Source organism: Biomphalaria glabrata, chromosome 5, assembly GCF_947242115.1.
Source record: "Biomphalaria glabrata chromosome 5, xgBioGlab47.1, whole genome shotgun sequence".
In the NCBI taxonomy this organism is placed as follows: domain Eukaryota; kingdom Metazoa; phylum Mollusca; class Gastropoda; family Planorbidae; genus Biomphalaria; species Biomphalaria glabrata.
In genome coordinates this window covers 13,835,785-13,853,495 of record NC_074715.1, presented here as the reverse complement: position 1 = coordinate 13,853,495, position 17,711 = coordinate 13,835,785, and the positions used below count along the sequence as shown (strand labels likewise).

General features: G+C 36.4%; 1 protein-coding gene across 1 annotated transcript in view; it reads left to right on the top strand.

The window, feature by feature from the left end:
- The first annotated feature begins 3,669 nt into the window (after positions 1-3,669).
- The window catches only part of LOC106061450 (uncharacterized), a 33,656-nt gene continuing 19,614 nt past the window's right edge, over positions 3,670-17,711 (top strand). Inside the window, exons 1-15 of the mRNA XM_013219603.2 lie at positions 3,670-3,768; positions 3,877-3,946; positions 5,095-5,222; positions 6,559-6,715; positions 6,903-6,965; positions 7,652-7,713; positions 7,827-7,901; positions 8,440-8,488; positions 8,640-8,721; positions 9,421-9,523; positions 10,684-10,757; positions 10,997-11,099; positions 12,208-12,326; positions 13,322-13,416; positions 15,266-15,354. Of these exons, the coding sequence (XP_013075057.2) occupies positions 3,751-3,768; positions 3,877-3,946; positions 5,095-5,222; positions 6,559-6,715; positions 6,903-6,965; positions 7,652-7,713; positions 7,827-7,901; positions 8,440-8,488; positions 8,640-8,721; positions 9,421-9,523; positions 10,684-10,757; positions 10,997-11,099; positions 12,208-12,326; positions 13,322-13,416; positions 15,266-15,354 (1,287 nt within the window). The 5' untranslated portion in view covers positions 3,670-3,750. The remainder of the gene's footprint in view (positions 3,769-3,876; positions 3,947-5,094; positions 5,223-6,558; positions 6,716-6,902; positions 6,966-7,651; positions 7,714-7,826; positions 7,902-8,439; positions 8,489-8,639; positions 8,722-9,420; positions 9,524-10,683; positions 10,758-10,996; positions 11,100-12,207; positions 12,327-13,321; positions 13,417-15,265; positions 15,355-17,711) is intronic.

The following is a 17,711-nucleotide window of genomic DNA, read 5'->3' as shown; positions in this document are numbered from 1 at the left end:
CTCAAAATAATTGACCTAAATTCTGAAATGTTCAAGCTAGATCAATGAGCCAGTCAATAAATCGAATGTGCCATAGCGTGAGAATGATGGCGTAAGGGGAAATAATTCGATAAATATCTGGGTCTAGTTCTACATAATTTTGAAATGGGAAATGCTGTTAGGCCTAATCATTTCTGTGATGCTAATGGCACAATGGGGATCAGACTAACTTTTTTTAAAAACCAAAGTTTAATCAGGTAGTTGACCCTAACAAGCTTGCAACGATGAAATTGTTACCACAGCCTTGGGGACTTCACCTATACAGTAGGACCGATTTTTCCATCACTGGAGATATTAACAGACCACATCAGCATGAAGAAAAATAGTATATTTAAAATACTAAAAAGGGGAAAGAACTGCACATTTATAAAAGCATTCTCTCAATACTGTAAGCTTTATTTCCCGTTTTCTATATCAAACAAAGTTAATTAAGTACCACGAATTAATTGATTATTTTTATTTTTATTTTTGATTTACGTTTTGTTAGGGATAATGAATAATTGTGCAAAGTTTCAACTTTATCTGAGAAATAACGTGTACAAGATCTGTACCATACAGACAGACGGAGGGTCCATCATATCCAACAACACTCTACTGGATAAAGACATTAACAACAGGATAGCCAAGACAATGGCCACCATGTCACGGTTGCAGAAAAGAGTCTGGGACAACATATTGCTGACTAACAGTACTAAAACCCTAGTCTACAGGACCTGTGTGCTGAGCACCTTGCTATACGGAAGTGAAACATGGTCAACCTACTCATGGCAGGAAAAAAAGCTGAATGTCTTCCACCTCCGATGCCTAAGGCGGTTCTTTAAAACAAGGTGTCAAGATAAGATAACCAATGAGGATGTGCTACGAAGAGCAGGGTGCCAGGACATCCGCTCTGTTATCAGCAGCAGACGCCTTGGCTGGCTTGGCCACGTTCGTAGAATGCCAGTAGGTCGACTTCCACAGGACATTCTGTATGGCGATCTAGTAGAGGGCAGGAGAGTCGCTGGTCGCCCACTCTTACGTTATACGGATGTATGCAAACGCGACATGAAGCTCTTCAAAATCGACACTAGCACCAGGGAAGAGGTGGCACTGGATAGATCCACATGGAGAGAGCATAAAGGAAGGGTCACGGATCGCAGATGTCATACACAACAGAAGCAGAAAGAAGGGTGAAAATGCAACGGCGCCTGGTGATTACATATACCCAACCTGCGATCGCAGCTGTGTATCAAGAATTGGCCTCTTTAGTCACACAAGAAGTTGCAAAGGGAAAAGATCATCTCTCGAGACGTAAAATGCCACAGAATAAAAATTATTTACTATCTAATTTTGTATGTGTGTGTGTGCAACAGATTTCTAATTATCAAGTTAGTTAAAGGCCACTAAATCAATGTATTTAGAAGAACAATTAGGCCTACAACTCAAATGTCACCAAGAGGCCTATGTTGTCTGGCATAAGGTATTATTTACGCTTTATAACAACAATAAGGCCTACGAGCACGGCATTAGTCAAGCCAGAGACCACTATGGTACGGTCAGTAGATTCTGTAGCCTCAGCTTTATAATTGTCCTAAAAGTTGAGTCTAAGACTTCTGGAGCTCTAGACCTATGGGAACTTGCCTCCATCTGCCTGTCTAAACCAATTTCTGTCTGGGAAAGATCCAAGCAGATGGAAGCTTAACATCACTATTACCGATGGCTCGCATCTCAAAATGCCGGGGTTAGAAGCGAGGTCAAAGGCTAGCCCACCGGGGAAACTCACCTATATTCCTTCTCTGTAACACATCAGGTGTTTGCCGTAAAAAACAGGGTCTATTGATGTACGGTATGTGGATAGTGACATGTTTGTTGGGACTTTCTTCCATATCCGCCAGTGCAATGGACTAGGTTCTAAAAAGCACCCCAACGGGTGCTTCCCTATTGATCTAATCGTCTCCTCTAACAAAGGCTTCCTTCCCAGCTCTAAGTCTTAGAAGCATTGCCCTGGAAGCCTAATCTTACGAATCCTATCGTGCCGCATACGACACTCGCCCAGGGGCTCCAGATATATCTCTTTCTAGTGCCCCGGTTACTGCCAAGGCTGCCTCTGTCATGTCAAGTGGTTATAGGCGCTTGACTGTCGATTAGAATGTTTGGAGTTTGCATTGTTTGTATCCATGCAGAGCTTCGATTTTTAGTCCGAGGCCTAATGAAGTTCTGAGCCAATGCAGTTGTTGTGGAAAGCTCCAGCGGTTTGGTCGTTGTCCTGGCCACATCATCATCATCATCATCGTCATCATCATCATCATCATCACTATCGTCATCATCATCGTCATCATCTTCATCATCATCATCATTATCGTCATCATCATCATCATCATCAACATTTGTCCCTTGATTTTCGTGATTTGTTTTTGTCATGCTAATATAAAGAAATACAGAATCATGTTTTCCTCATCGTATATTGCTAATTTCTCACTCACTTTGTTGCTAAAATGTTATAATGAAACATTACGAATAACTGGATAACAAGATTAAAAGACTGGCACAACAAGGTGTTGCTAGGCAACAGACTCCAAAACAATGAGGAGATAAGCGAATGTATGTTTTGTTAAAAGCACGTTCGGCAAACAAGTGACAGCTCTCACATTATGCCATTGATTAACAGTCGCGGATGAGACTTCGCTCCCTTTTATAGATGCCATAATAAATAAGTTAGAGGTCAGTGAAAATAAATATGCAGCTATCCCCAAGCGACGACATCAGACACACTTGGACATCATAATCAAGAGCAAAGAATATTCGATCGTTTCTCTGTCCTTTTTTTTTTACGTTTCAATCCAAAGCTAAATAAATCTATTAGATTTATCTAAACTCGTAACCGTATCCATGCAATATTTAAACTGAAAGTATTATAAATTAAGAATTGCGACTTTTGGGATTTGAGATATAAGCATATTGAACTGGATAAGAGTTTTTGATACTAAAAGGCCTACAGAAATTCGTCTAAAACCAAAAAGTAAAGGACTAGAAAATAATATTTAGGTACCGGTACAATGGAACTTGTTTGTCTGGCGGTTCATTTTTTCCTGGGTTTAAATCTCGAGCCATGCTGCTGACATTTCTCAAAAAAAAAAACTATTTTGTTTACGAGTTCACATATTTACCTCCCCCTTTGTTCGTACGTTAACCCACTAATATAAAAAAAAGAACTACATGTTTCGGATGTGTTGGGGTGTGTTGAACCCGGGACTACTGAGACGACAGTCCAGTGCGCATTCCATACGAGCTATAATAATTCAATATAAATACATTAATAAAAATTAGAAAAGTATTTTAAAATTACTTTTAACAAAAAACAAAGCTTATATGACGCGTAGTAGTATCAAATATTATAGTTTGGACCAGTCATCTAATAAAATGTGTAATAAATCTAGATTAACAGCAATTCTTCTTCTTCTAGCCAGCTTTATTGCTGCTGAACTGTGAGCTCTTTTGCAGACTGTGCCAAAGAAAAAATGTGTGCTGTTTTCTTCAGTTGTTCAGCATTTATATATAAAAGTCTTTGGCTACATCATAGAACGATTTTGCTGAATCTCTACTTCAAGCATATTTCCGATTCCCAAAGACAGTCAATAAAGTTGAAGAAATCAATATCCGATTACAAACGGAAGTGTAATCGGATATTTTAATTTCCCGTCAAAACAAATAAATGCCTTACACGGCCTTACAATGAAGCTCAAACCAGAGGTAGACTAGATCTAGATGTCTTTGAACACCTGCATACATCTTTAATTTAATGCTTTGTTTTTAATTAATAGTATCGTTAACTCAAATAGTATTACTTTGACTTTTCAGACCATTCGAAAACGCTGTAAGGTACCAGTTCATCTTGCGAAGAGCTTAGACCTGTCAGGACTAGAGCTCGGTCAGTTTTCGTTTTCTATTAAAGAAATAATAATAAAAGGAGACGCCGTTGCTAAGCTGTTTTCGAGTTTCGCATTATTATAATATTTACTATTACAATCATAATTAACTGATTTCTAGTTAAATAAAAATAATTGGATCTATATATCTAGATCTATATCTGTTAACAACAAAAGTACATCTAATAGGTTAATAAACTTAAAATCTAGAAACATCAAACAAACAATATTATAAAGCCTACATATAGATATGACTTATATGAATATTTTCACTGTGATTATAGTGTGATAAACCCCTTTCAGAGGCCTTTCATTTACAATTTAGAGCTAGTCTAGACTAGATAGGCCTAATAGTACTAATAGATTATATATAATTATATTATTATTAATAATACAATCCATAAAACACTTACACCCCTTCACTGAAAAACATTTGATGTCAAGGAATTAAAATAAAAAACAATCATGTAGGCATAATATTCAAGGTGCCATTCTAAGTATCTAAAACACATATTTAAGAAGCTAGCCAACCAGCCAACTATATGTAATATTATAATAAAAGTACAATCACCAACCACTTTTACTTTTACCCAACTAATGACGGGTACCCAATAGAGCTGGGTCGACTCAGAAGTGCCCAAAGATCCCAAAATTAAATATCTCCTGGTTCAGAAGTCACAGCCACAGCACCTCCAAATATTATAATAGGCTTAGAACTATTACTATAGTCATGTGAAACACTGCACTCATCCTTAATCCCAGAAATCGAATACCATTACATCACACTCCTTACTTGACCAGTCAGAACCTTTGGCAAATCTACCAAATGACCTATTATTTTAAATTATGTTTCAAACTGACTAGATTTTGCAGGATTAATTATAGATGGTCTAATCATGTTAGTTCAAGAATGTTAAGGTAAAACTGTATAGCAGAGAGTAATAGGTTTTGGTTGCTTAATTGAGTCTCTATTTAATATACTTAATAAACCCAGTTAACAGGTCACAGAAAGTAAACAATATTGGTTATAGGACCCACACTAAAAAAAATATATATATTTTAAGTCTCTCTGGGAAACTTCCATGAAGTGAGAATATCAAGCTATATTATAAATATTTACAAGACTAACTTTTTGTTATTATCTGCTCAGTGAAACTGGAACACTTGGATCAGTGTGAGAATCTTCATTGGCTGAAGGCAAGAAACAACAATTTGGAATCCGATGAGGGCTTGGAAAATTTGAAGCAACTTTGGTATTTAGACCTTAGCAACAACAGTGTAATTATATCTTTATTTCTTAATTCTTTACCTCATAACCGTGCAATATTCCTGAACTTATTAGATGTTCAAGTAATTGTGACTTGGGAAAACTCTGTTTCGGAATACAAGCTCCTAATTATTTAGTCCACCTTCACCAATTATTTTCCTTTATGACAATATCCCTGGCCAAGCAGAATGATCTATCAGTCATACCTATAAAAATCTTTTATCTTATCTTATACATTAAAAACATTCCTTAAAATAAGAAGATTATTACACCCTTTTCGTATCATCCATAAGTTAATACAGTTGTGCATGTTAATTAGAGACTTGAACTCTACTAAGTCATTGGTTTTCCTGACTGATTCAGGCAACCTGTTACATGTTCTAATGGCACTATGTAAGAAGGAGTACTTATAGAAATTTGTTCTAGCATATAAAATAAGAAATGTACCTTAATAAAAAAAAAAGTAAACCACTATTCTCTGACCATAAAACAGTTATGAAGAAGCAGGAAAGAAATGTAGAAAACATATTTTAATATAACTAAGCTGGCTTACATTGAAATATGAAATTAAATTTAAAGGTAGCCTGATTTGAAAATGTTACGAGCTTAATGTCTTAAGACTTGGATTAGCTTACAGAAAAAAAACAACATGCAAAAAGTACAAGACCCTTTCTAAAGTATTAAAATTCATTAATATTACTAGTTGACCGGCGGCGTAGCATACACCGTTATTTTGCAGGGCCGGCCTTAGGTAACCGCAGTGGGCCCCACACTTTCATAGGACCTGCGCTAATTCTAGGTGTATAAATTATTAAATTAAACCATTGTACAACTTATAACAGATTTCCCGCTGCCTCCTGTTGATTTACCAGGAGCTCCTGGAAATCTCCTGAAATTGCAAAATATACAAAAAGTCCTGGAAATATCCGGAATATATTAAAATTTTTATAAAACTCATACAAATCTCCTGAAATATATAGACAAAAATTGTCCATTTTGGGTTGTCATTCAATGAGGAAAATGTCAATCCTATGCGCGGTAAAAAAAACGGCATTATCCCGTAATTGTTTAATCTGGTGAAAGAAGCTTCTTTCTATTTCTAAGCTAAGCCTTTTACCACTCAGCCACCACATGCCATTGTGCCTGACATATCTGGTTAAATTGACAGAACTGACCATCTGACCAGCTCTGTGGCTGAGCTGTTCAGGCCAAATAGGGTTAAGTTTCCAACCATAAAAAAGTAGAACATTGTTGTTTTTCCCAACCATACATAAAAAAGTAGAACATTGTTGTTTCTTTATTATGTGTCACCAATAGTTGTTTACAAATGTCTGGTTTTTTTTTTAGATATGTTTCCTCAATGCACTTTCTCGTTATCTTGCTCTGGGAACTGTCATACTCTCAAATAACAACCTGAAGTGGATTGACCTTGAAAAAATTAGACATGCTCATTTTCTAAGTATAAGTCTCCATGGTAACCCTGAGCTGGATTCAGATCCTTACTGTAAGTATTCTCAAAAAAAATAATTTGTTTGGAAAAATATTTTTTTTTAAATAGCTGATTCTTTGTTTTTAAATTCGTTATGATTTTCAACATTTAAATGAATTATCTTAATGTTAATGTTTTTATCATCATAATGTATTTACATTAAGTCAGTAAATCAGTTGATGTTTTCAATGTTTATTTTTAGATCGTATTCATGTGATAGATTGTCTACCTTTGATATGGGATTTAGACGGCCGCCTAGTTACTGGTAAAAATGAAATTTAAAAAAATATTAGCAATAATTATGTTGTATTACTAATACAGGGTTTGTGATGGAAATTGTTTTAATAATAAAAACAAATTGATTAAACAAAGTTTATTTATTTATATTAATTTTCAAAATTGTTATAGCTTTAGTTTAATAACTCATGCTCTCCTAAGGTTTCTAAGTGTAGATTTTTAAATCTTAGGTTCATAGGCCTCAAACAATACCTTAATAGTACAAGTTGTTTTAAATACCCATGTTTTGAAATGTCACTATTGAGTACAATTTTCAAAAATATAAATATTTTATGTGTACAGTCAAGATGATAATTTGTTAAATTCTGCCATTGTTCTTTTATTTTTTTGTCCAACAATGACACCTGCTATTTATATATATATTAACACTGTAGTCTACCAATGGACCTCATTCATGTGATGACGATACAACAACAAAAATACAATATCTATTTTTGATTGGATTTAGGTCATAAGTTGTATACAAGAGAATAAGGAAGCATGGATGTGGCTCAAGGGTATTTGTTTGCAATTGGTGAATGAGGTCCATTCATTTTGCAGTCTCATTTTTTTTTCTTTTTATCAAATTAAATGTTTTATGAATACTAAACACAATTTAAACCTAAGCTAAAAATCATTTTTACTTTTTTTTTTTTTGGTTGTTGTAACTTTTAGTAATGGAGAGGATTCATGTGAATCAGTTCTTTATAGATACAGCATTGACTTCTCACCCAATAGTAAGTTTCTTCTTATCATAGATATTGAAACTATTATCTAGATTTTACAATTTGAGCCACTTCTCTGAACTCTATGTTTGCTTCAGTTTCTATGGTTTTACTTCTTCTTTCAGCGTCACAAAATGGGTAAAACTTTCAGAACAACAGCAGTCAAAAACATTGGCATTATGGGAGTTGTGAGTAAACAGGTCAGTAGTGGGACGGTATTGCATTCCAAAGATGTAATCCAGTGTTTGTAGTGTTCCTGAAATCTAAAAAATGAAAAGTCTCCTAAAATTTTAAAGAATTCTGCTAAAATTTTGTCCACTTTCCTAAATTTTTACCCAATAGATCTAGGCCTACATTCCAAGTTAATGCTAGGTCTAGATTGGCTAGAGTTAGTAGCACTTTTTCATTACAAAATTTTTGGAGATTACAATCTGTTTACATGATAGAACTCAGACTCAGTAATGATTGCTTTCACTATATAAATTACTTATCAATATTTGATATAAAGAAGGAGCTACGTGGAAAGTTTTCTTTTAACATCACGACCTTTAAGATGATAAAGTGATGCAAATACTGAGTAGCAAGAACACTAAGTAGTGATATTTACCAACTCTAACAAAGAACATCTATTGAAAACTTATGAAATCGTCATTATTTATTAAATCTAGCCAAAAGTCTATGTATTATCTACTTAGGCAAGCTGTACTCATTTGCTTTTTCCACTTTGTTGTTCTGCAGTGCAAATATATATATTCTAAGTTTCCAATGTCAGAGAAACATACAAAACGTAAGTAATTTCTTTGTTGGTTGCTAGGTTTTATTTAAGCATATACTTTACTTTTGTGTTTTTTTTTAGTTTTGTTCTTTTTTTTTTAGAAATACCAAAAAATTTTGTAAAAATAGATGCTGTTATGAATGTTGAATGTATTTTTTTCTAGATACTGATGAAAGGCGCTTGAGGTATCTCACACATATGACTCAGGAGGACATTTTATCTTGGGCTTCAGAGTTAGATAAAAAGTATGTCTTGTGATAAATACTATAAAAAATTATTCTGGAACATATTTGTTACTTGTACAGTGGAAATAACAAATATTTAAATACTAAAATGTTAAGGAGTGAAGTGCAGTGGCTGAGAAAGTAAAGAGCTTGGCTTCCAAAATGATGGGGTCCCAGGTTTTAATCCTATTGAAGACTGGGATTTTTCATTTTGGGATCTGAGTCCATCCATTTCTCATGGGAACCTGACATTGGGAAAAGTGACTGTGGTTGGTCATTTTGTGGGACACATAAAATCGTCATAAATAATGTAAGAAAAGAGGAATAGAATTGTTCAGGGATGTTTGGGTAAAAGTGTGGTGGTCTTTATTTAAATTTTTTTTTTCAGTCAAACACAAAGTTAGAAATTGGCTTGCTTTTTTCTCTTCCTTTGTTCTTACTCTCAGAGCACATTTGTAACTGTTTGAATGAGTACCATTGGATGACTTATAAGTAAACTCAACATGGTCATTGATGCTATCAATACAGATTTGGGATAGTCTTGTCCTATCTTGATAATGTCCCCATTTTTGTCTTGTGCCAGCTTGTCCCTTTTCTTCTGCCCAGAACAGTAGCCCTATGTTTGTAGGCCAGTACATCACCATTTCCTTACAAAGAATTAGTTGAATTAGATTGGTTGTTTGATGTTTCTATACTCAGAAAGCTAATATTTCTTAACAGAGATCCAATACTAAACACAATAACTGGAAATTTCTTGGAAAACTTACTGGAGCAAAGACAGACAGATACAGAAAGATGCAATATGTTCCTTCTGTTATTGGTGGTAAGTGGATTTGCGTTAGTTTATGATGGTAAGCAGATTCTCATATAATATTGGATTATTAATAATAATAGTCAACAAATGTTCTTTTTTTTTTTCAAAGTTGATATTTTGTGATTGTTAAGTTAAAAATGTAAAAAGAAAAATTGATAATTTGAATGACCCATATTTTTTTTAAAACATGTACATCTTATAGCTGATATATATCTTCAAAGAAAAGAGAACTTAATATTATCTGTTGGAAAACAATAGAAATTGTGTTTGGGCTTGTAAACAAATTTATAATGTATGAGAATCCAGTTATTTCATCTGTTTCTTTGTTTGTTAGTTTACATGTTTTGGATGTTTCTTCAGAATTGAACATTATTATATCCTAGCCCAAACCTCCCATAGGATAATGGGCAATGGTGGCATGCATTGCTCAAACCCATGACCCTTGAGAAGACTTTTTAAGGTTGGAGTCTTATATCATGGGTGTATTTTCTAGGTAACAGCATCTGGTAGCTGTATTTTTCGATATAGAAAATGACTATGATACAAACTTGAATCTTGGCCTTCTGCAAGACTTTCAGCTTATAAGGCTAAGGGGACACAATCCCTGCTTTGTGGGGAAATAGCTGAAGGAAAGAAAATTCCAGGTAACAATGGGGAAATCTGCTTCTGGCACTTATGACCAGGAGATGCCTCAGGGCAACATTTTATCAGTTACTCTATTTAACATTCAAATAAAGAGTAGCATAAAAACTCTGTCTACTGGCATTGAGGGCTCTGTATTTTGATGATTTTTATCATTTTAATCTATGGCAAAAGCATGCAAACCAAAAAAAAACTATAACTTTGTCTTAACGTTTTAAATTGGTTCATTGGGAATGGTTTTAGATTTACAGATTTTAGAAATGTTTTACATGTTTTGGATGTTCCTTCAGAGTTGAAGATAATCTACTTCCTATGCCAAACTTCCTGCATGATGACAGGGTTGGCAGCGGGCAGGGTATGAATCTAATCCAGGGTCAGTGAGATGACAGTCCAAGGCGCATACTGCACAACCATGCAGCCATTAAAAAAACTGTAATCATGCCCTTCTGCAATTTAAGGTGAATACACCAAGACTCTGAATTATTAAATTCTTCACCATGTAATTGCATTTATTTTTGTTCTACAAGATATCACTGGAGTATCAGTTGCCTACCTCTTTGATCAGGTCTTCATTGAATGTATCACAGCTTGAGACTATAGGGTGAGTTACTGTACAGTATCTAAAGTAATATATTCTGGTTTTAAAAGTACCAGTATAAATTTAGCATTACTGGCCAAGATATTTGTGATTTTATTAGTTAAAATGATAGTCTTGCACTTGTACAAAAGGAACATTTCTGAGACGTTATACAAGCTAGTTTTTTACCATTAGTTCAAAAATGAAAACTTTTATTGCTTACTTTTTTTTCTGAACTTTTTTTTATTTAATGACTGTTTCAGAAATGTGAACATAATGTCATATTTTCTGCTGCCACCAATTTACAGAACTAGAGTTATCTGCCTTTTACTTAATGCTGCCAAAGTTGACAGAGATAATAATGTGGTAAAAATGATATACATGTATTTAATTTATTCTTTCACTAAAAGTTTTTTGTTTCACAAAGTTCTTTTGGAATCTAGCCTTACTCAGCACCTCCATTCCATCTGGTGCAAACCAACAATATATTTTGAAGAAAAATAAATCCCCAACAAATTCATATTGACTCTGTGAGTGATACGTTTGATATAACTGGTCTTTAGCTAACTGCATAATGTCTTTGTCAACATGGTTAGGTCATTGCCTTGAGTGCAATTTAGGCATGAGTTTGATTGTAATTTAATGGATGAATATCTCCCCTTAAATGCATCCTTTATATACATTTCCCTTGGTTACATTAAGCAGTCAGGTGTTGTAAAATAAAGTATCCCCTTGCAATCTATAGGACAGATGATGTAAATGTCATCTGTTTCTGTGGCCTATGGTTAAAGAGGGTTGTCATGTGGCAAGCACAATGACCAGCCACCTTTACTTTTCTCTAACTAATATCAGGTACCCATTAGAGCTGGGTAGACTCAGGCGCCTGAAAATCCTGAAATTAAAAGTCCCAGTCTTCACCAGGATTCAAACCAGTGACCCCCAGGTCTGAAACCAAATGCTTGACCATTCAGCCACCATGCCTCGTCAGGTGTTGCTCCCATCCTAAATTTGATGATATAAATTAGGGATGATGTTAGAGAGAAAAAAAAAAGCAACAAGACTTATGCTTGCCAATGTTTCAACCTAGATTTTGGGTTTTTAGCCATGAACTCTGGTAATCAAGCCTAGGTTGATGGATATTGTCTGCAGGGTAAGGGTAGGAAGGGTGGAATGAAGGGGGGAGGATGATGGTGTGTAAAAATGTTTCATATTTTTAAAAATATATTAAAGTAATTGTTCTATAAGCTGTATAAAGAAGGAATTCTCTTTTTTATAAAGTATATATATATATTTTTTTCTTTTTTCAATTTTTCACTATTTGACTGCTTAGTTTTTGTGTGCCATAGACAAAATCCAAACTTGCCCATTGGTTTATTGTTTCAATTAGAAAGAAAAAGAACAGTAACACAATTTTCTTTTTGTCACTGGCCAATAAGTAATGCTGAAGAATATCCCATGATTCTCTATATCACAGAACAACACTGGAGGTTTGTACCCTCAGCTCTTCATGAGTCTCTATTATGCAGTAGATCGTCTCACATGGATAAGTCAAACCTCAGAGTCCAACCAGAACAAAGTCAAACCAGTCCCATAGTAAGTTGACTTGATGACCCTACTAAAATTAAATTATAGCTTTTATATAGCTCTACTTTCATGACTATAGCATGCTCAGAGTGCTATGTTCCAAGCTCATTTGTGGGAAAGGGGGTATCTGGGAGTAGGTTTTTCCGTGCTGCCTTTAGGCGCTCATTAAACACAACTCTGCTTGAGTCAGGTGCCCAATCTCGAGCCCCCCTTCATAGGTAGCTAAGCCAAGCCAACTTCAAGTGTACATATCCTCTCGACCATGCATCCCACATTCTTCTACAAGATATATTGATTGCTGTGCTGCATGCATTTAGCTGAACTAATTTGGTTTCCATTCGTTTTTCTGTTTGATTTTATTGCTTTGCCTAACTTTCTTACTTTAGGTCCACTCTCCTGTACTTAGCTTATCACTCACTTATCCACCCTGTATTCCCCACTTTTTTTGGATACACATTATGCAATTATTCATGTTGATGGAATGTTACATCTCTTTCATTAACTCTTATAATATTGTATTTTACCCCCCCCCCCCCCCTTATGTATATTGAATATAGTAGGAAGAGTTATGCCCATGCATAGGGGACACTATTCTGTGAGCCAAGATGTGGCTGGTTAAAGAATCTAGTTCTTTGTTTATATTCTGAAAGTGTTGTCATTTCATTTCAAGTATCTATCCTAACAATTCAAAATCAAATTTGAATACGATCACAAAGAGAGATTGTGTCTTTTTATGGATCCACATTTAACAGACTGTTGAACCAATGTAACTTATTTTTAAGCATTTATTAGTGAGTCTGACTTTTATTAAAATAAAAAAAAGATGCACAACTCATTCATTCTTCTGTATTATCTGCTCTTATATCTTAAATTTGACTTGAACTGATATTGTATAGTAAATCAATGATTTTAAATTTACTGAGGAATACATTTTACTTAATATGAATGAAACTCAATTATGATTATCAATATTGGTCATATACATTCTTTTTTTTTCTGTCTAGCACAACTGATTATAAAGCACTCATGGCTGGAGAAGCAGTGGCTCTCATGTTGAACATTCCCAAATTTCTACGTCTTCTGTGTTCTGGGGACACAGGTAAGGGTATTTGTTTGTTGAATAGTTTTATGAGTATGTCTACAGTATGTGATAAATAATAATGTAAGTAGCAATTAAGGCTGCACCTGAGCTGAGCTCCTGTCGCTGCCTAGTTTTAGTTGTAGGCGTGACGACGTGCATGTGTCCGTGTGTTGTAGGTATTGTTCCTTAAGTAGATACTTTCAGATACGCACTATATTTGCAGGTGCGTGAGTATACTAGCGTACTGAACTCTTCAAGCACAAACGTTCCGAAACATTAATAAATGCTCTTGTAGCAGACGATAATTTTATTATACATAAAATATAATTCACAAAATATACTGGCGACTTCAGCCGTCACAACATACAAGCCAATAAATACTGGCTGCTCATGTCGTGTAGAATAAGTAATCACATCAATGAAATGTTCACAATATAAGTCCAAAGAAATCTCTCAAGTTAACATAAGATCAAATTCATTAAGGTACATATTACAGACAGAGAAAATCTTACATCCACTCTCTGCTGGAGTTCTTCACTAACTGCCTAACATTGACCCTTATTTTAGAGTCCTTTAACTTATTCTCGTGTTCTCTGCACGGAATATTACAATAGGTGACTGAGTGTCACTTCATGTCACAGAGGTTCTAAAACTGGACTGTGACAGCTCCGGCTGGATATCTGGCCATTTTTCACTATCCAGCCATATTTGGCTCCAGCCAGATATCACTGCAGGATAATTGGCTGGAAAGTAAAAGTACAAAGAAGTACCTAAATTTACATTATTAAGTATAAAGTGAACATGGACAATGTCTGTTTATATTTTATTTAATAAATTTCTATATGAATAAAATAATGTGCATTAAAACATATGAATATGCACCAAACATCTTTTTTTTACAAAGACAAGGCATGTTTAATATAAATAGAAATGAAGCTTAACATTATAAATGTGCATTACCTTTGAGTGGGTTAGTTAACATGTTAAATTCCTTCAACTATGTGACAGACCAGACTTCTGTCAAGTGGTGTGGGTCTATCAGAGGTCACCACATTGAGTTTATAGATAGACAGTTGAACACATTAAGCCAGAAGTGATTGACATACCTTGCTATGACTGCGTGTTGACACTGTCTAGAGGTCACATCTTATGAGGAAACTGAGTCTGCTTACTTAATCTCAGATAGGGGCCTGGCCCTTTTGTTACACAAAACCATATTTCATTGGTGATGGGCACTAAACTAAACTTTAAAAAGTTAAACTAAACTAAATTTGAAAAGTTAAACTAAACTAAATTTGAAAAGTTAAACTAAACTAAATTTTAAAAATTTAAACTAAATTAAAAATTTAAAAAGTTAAACTAATCTAAATTTAACAAGTTAAACTAATGTAAATTTAACAAGTTAAAACTAAACTAAATTTAAAATAAAAAAAAGTATTTTACTAAAGTTTATCTCTAGTTTAGAAAAATAATTAAACTTTGACAACTTTTCAAATTTTTTTAAATGTAGGCCTATGATTTGTTTAGTCAGACTAGGCTCATTGAAGAAATCTTTTTCCACAATAAAATCAGTAATAGAAGATGTTTCATGTATGTTTTTTTAAAAACTTGAATTAAAACTTTAGAAAAGAAGGCTAAATTGTTCTCACCTTGGCTGATGCCCTGGCATTCATTTGATTTATATAGTATGAACCATAACTATTCCTCAACTGAAGAAGGCCAACTACTATTCATGTTTGTAAAGTTATTTATGTTTACATTTGTAAAGATGTTCTAGTATGTAGCAGTTCTTGCATTCTAGAGAGAGAGAGAGATGTTTATATTAAATTCATTCTCAGTAACATATTTTGTTAATTCCTCACATCAGGAGTTGCTAATTTGATTCTGACAGCTACAGGAAATTATACACTTGTTGATGAAGCACAAGATGAGTTGATTAAAGCAGAGGATGTTTTTGTAAGTGAAAACATATATATATATATATATATATATATTGTTACGAATCTCACTATCCAGGCTCTCTGCAAACTGCACCATACACCACCAACTTAAAGAACTTGACAAGTCAGGGCTCCAAAATAACGTAAAGGTTTAATGTCCATAAATAACAGCCACTACTGTACAATTGGCAGCACGTAGAACAGTACAAATAGCTCTGCGATAACAAATATCTCTCCGATAACACCGTTCCGCCGTATCAAGTCTTTTGCGCTGGCCTCTCCGTCTCGTTCCGGGCTTGCACTGGGTTCAACAGTTCGGGACTGACTTCACACACTTGGGCTCGTTGTGTCGGACTCGATCACAGACCAAGATCAAGACGCCGTTCGTCTCAACTGTACTTGACAGTACTCCGCACTGAACCGTCGTAATGCTCCGTACAGAACCACACAGTTGAACTGTGCTGTAGTCGACCGTGTTCTGAACTCCTGTCGTGAACCCGCTTTCTGAACCTTGCTGTATTGAGCCCCTTTTCTCGACCATCTTGACTGCGACACCTTCGCTCTTATATAGGGTCCCTACTGGCCTTCTCGAACCGGACAGAACGCCCCTCGACGTTTCTAGGTGGTCAGATGACTATAACTCTCGTGACGCTCCTGAGCTCTTGTTCACGTCGGCGATCCTTCCCGAACTGTCCTGTTGACCCTCGACTCGGCTGACAGTCGTAACTCGTCACGCTTGACCGCTCGTCTAGCGCTGGCCTGGGGCGATTTGCGTCGGCTGACTACACACACACCACTACCCCCATCTGTGCCACCACCAGGTTTATAACACTGCCCCCTCCTTAGATCTGTCCGTCCCGGACAGAATCAACATCATGGCATTGGTTGTGAAGTTTCATCGCTGTAGGTGGAGGTCGATCGGTGGCGGTTGGCTTGCGTCTTGAGCTTAATGGGGCCATCCATGTTGCAGTCAGCAATGGTCGCTTCCTTCTTCTCCTCCAGTTTGCCTTGACCTGGTTGCCTCGCCGTCGTGCTTTCATCGCCATCCACGTGAGAAAACGTTTTCTTCTCCTCCAGTTAGCCTTCATCTGGTTGTATCGACCTCGTGATCGCATGTTCATCCATATTGCACTCAGCAAAAGTCGCCTTCTTCTTCTTCTCCGCCAGTTGGTCTTCATGTGGCTGCAGTTATTTCTTGGTTGAATCACCATGCACATTGGACTACGCAAACGCCGCCTTCTTCTTTTCCTCCAGTTGATCGTCCTCTTGTTGCAGTGACGTTTTGGTTGCATCGCTCTCTTGTCTGTCGGTACTGAGGACAGCCACTTGACACATGGAGAGGTGTAGGATGTAAGGGCAGGGATTACCAAGATTGTTGACCAAAGAGGTGGCTTCATAGGGCTTTGCGAAGAAGGACTGGGATGGGCTTCAAATCCACAGGACAGGGAATTGTGGGACAGGTCATCATCTTCAGCCTTGTCTGGAGGGCATGCTCGTGGGGCAGGTTGGTAACACTTCACTTCATCTTCGGCCTCAGGCTCCATTCGGCTTTTTTCTACATCATCAGGACCTCTCTCTCTCGTCTCAGTATCGGGCCAATCGCTTGTTGGTTTCAGACCTTGTCGATGACTTTCGTCTTGCAAATGTCCATCAACGTCAGGCTGCCTTGGATTCTCTTGACCACCATCAGGACTTTCCTCTCCAGTCTTAGTAGCTGGACTAACGTCAGGCTTCCTTGGGTTCTCTTGACAGCCATCAAGATTTTCATCTCCAGTCTTGGTAACTAGACCAACGTCTGTTGGGTACGGACCTGGCTGGTATCTCTCAGCTTGTAGATGTCCCTCAACAGCTTCGTCAGATTTCATTGGGTTCCTATGGTCACCATCAGGGCTTCTCTCGCTGGTCTTAGAATCTGGGCAGGCGTCAGTAGGGTCCAACCTTCGTAGGCCACTTTCAACTTGCAAACGTTTCTCAGCAACATGCTTGGACGCGGAGCAAACATTCACTTGATCTGGCTTGCTGTTTGAGGTGATCTCTTCTTGCATAGCTGCCATCTGTCCCTGCATAGCTGTCATCTGTTCTTGCATGATACTGGTACTGGTGGTCAGTTGCTGCATGCTACTGGCGAGCTGTTCCAGCAAGTTAGGTTCGACTTCAAAAAGATATGTGTCCGGATCTTCTTTTTCTTCCAACATGTCTTCTCGGAGGCGTGCTTGTAAAGTTTCCTTGTTACCATATACCTTCAGCTTTCGTCCACGGAGTTCTTCCTTCAGTTCTCTAAATTCAAGTTCGTACAGCAGTTTCAGACGAGCCATAGTAGATCCGATCCAATCCGATTCCGATCCGATCCCACTTCTGACACCAGTTGTTACG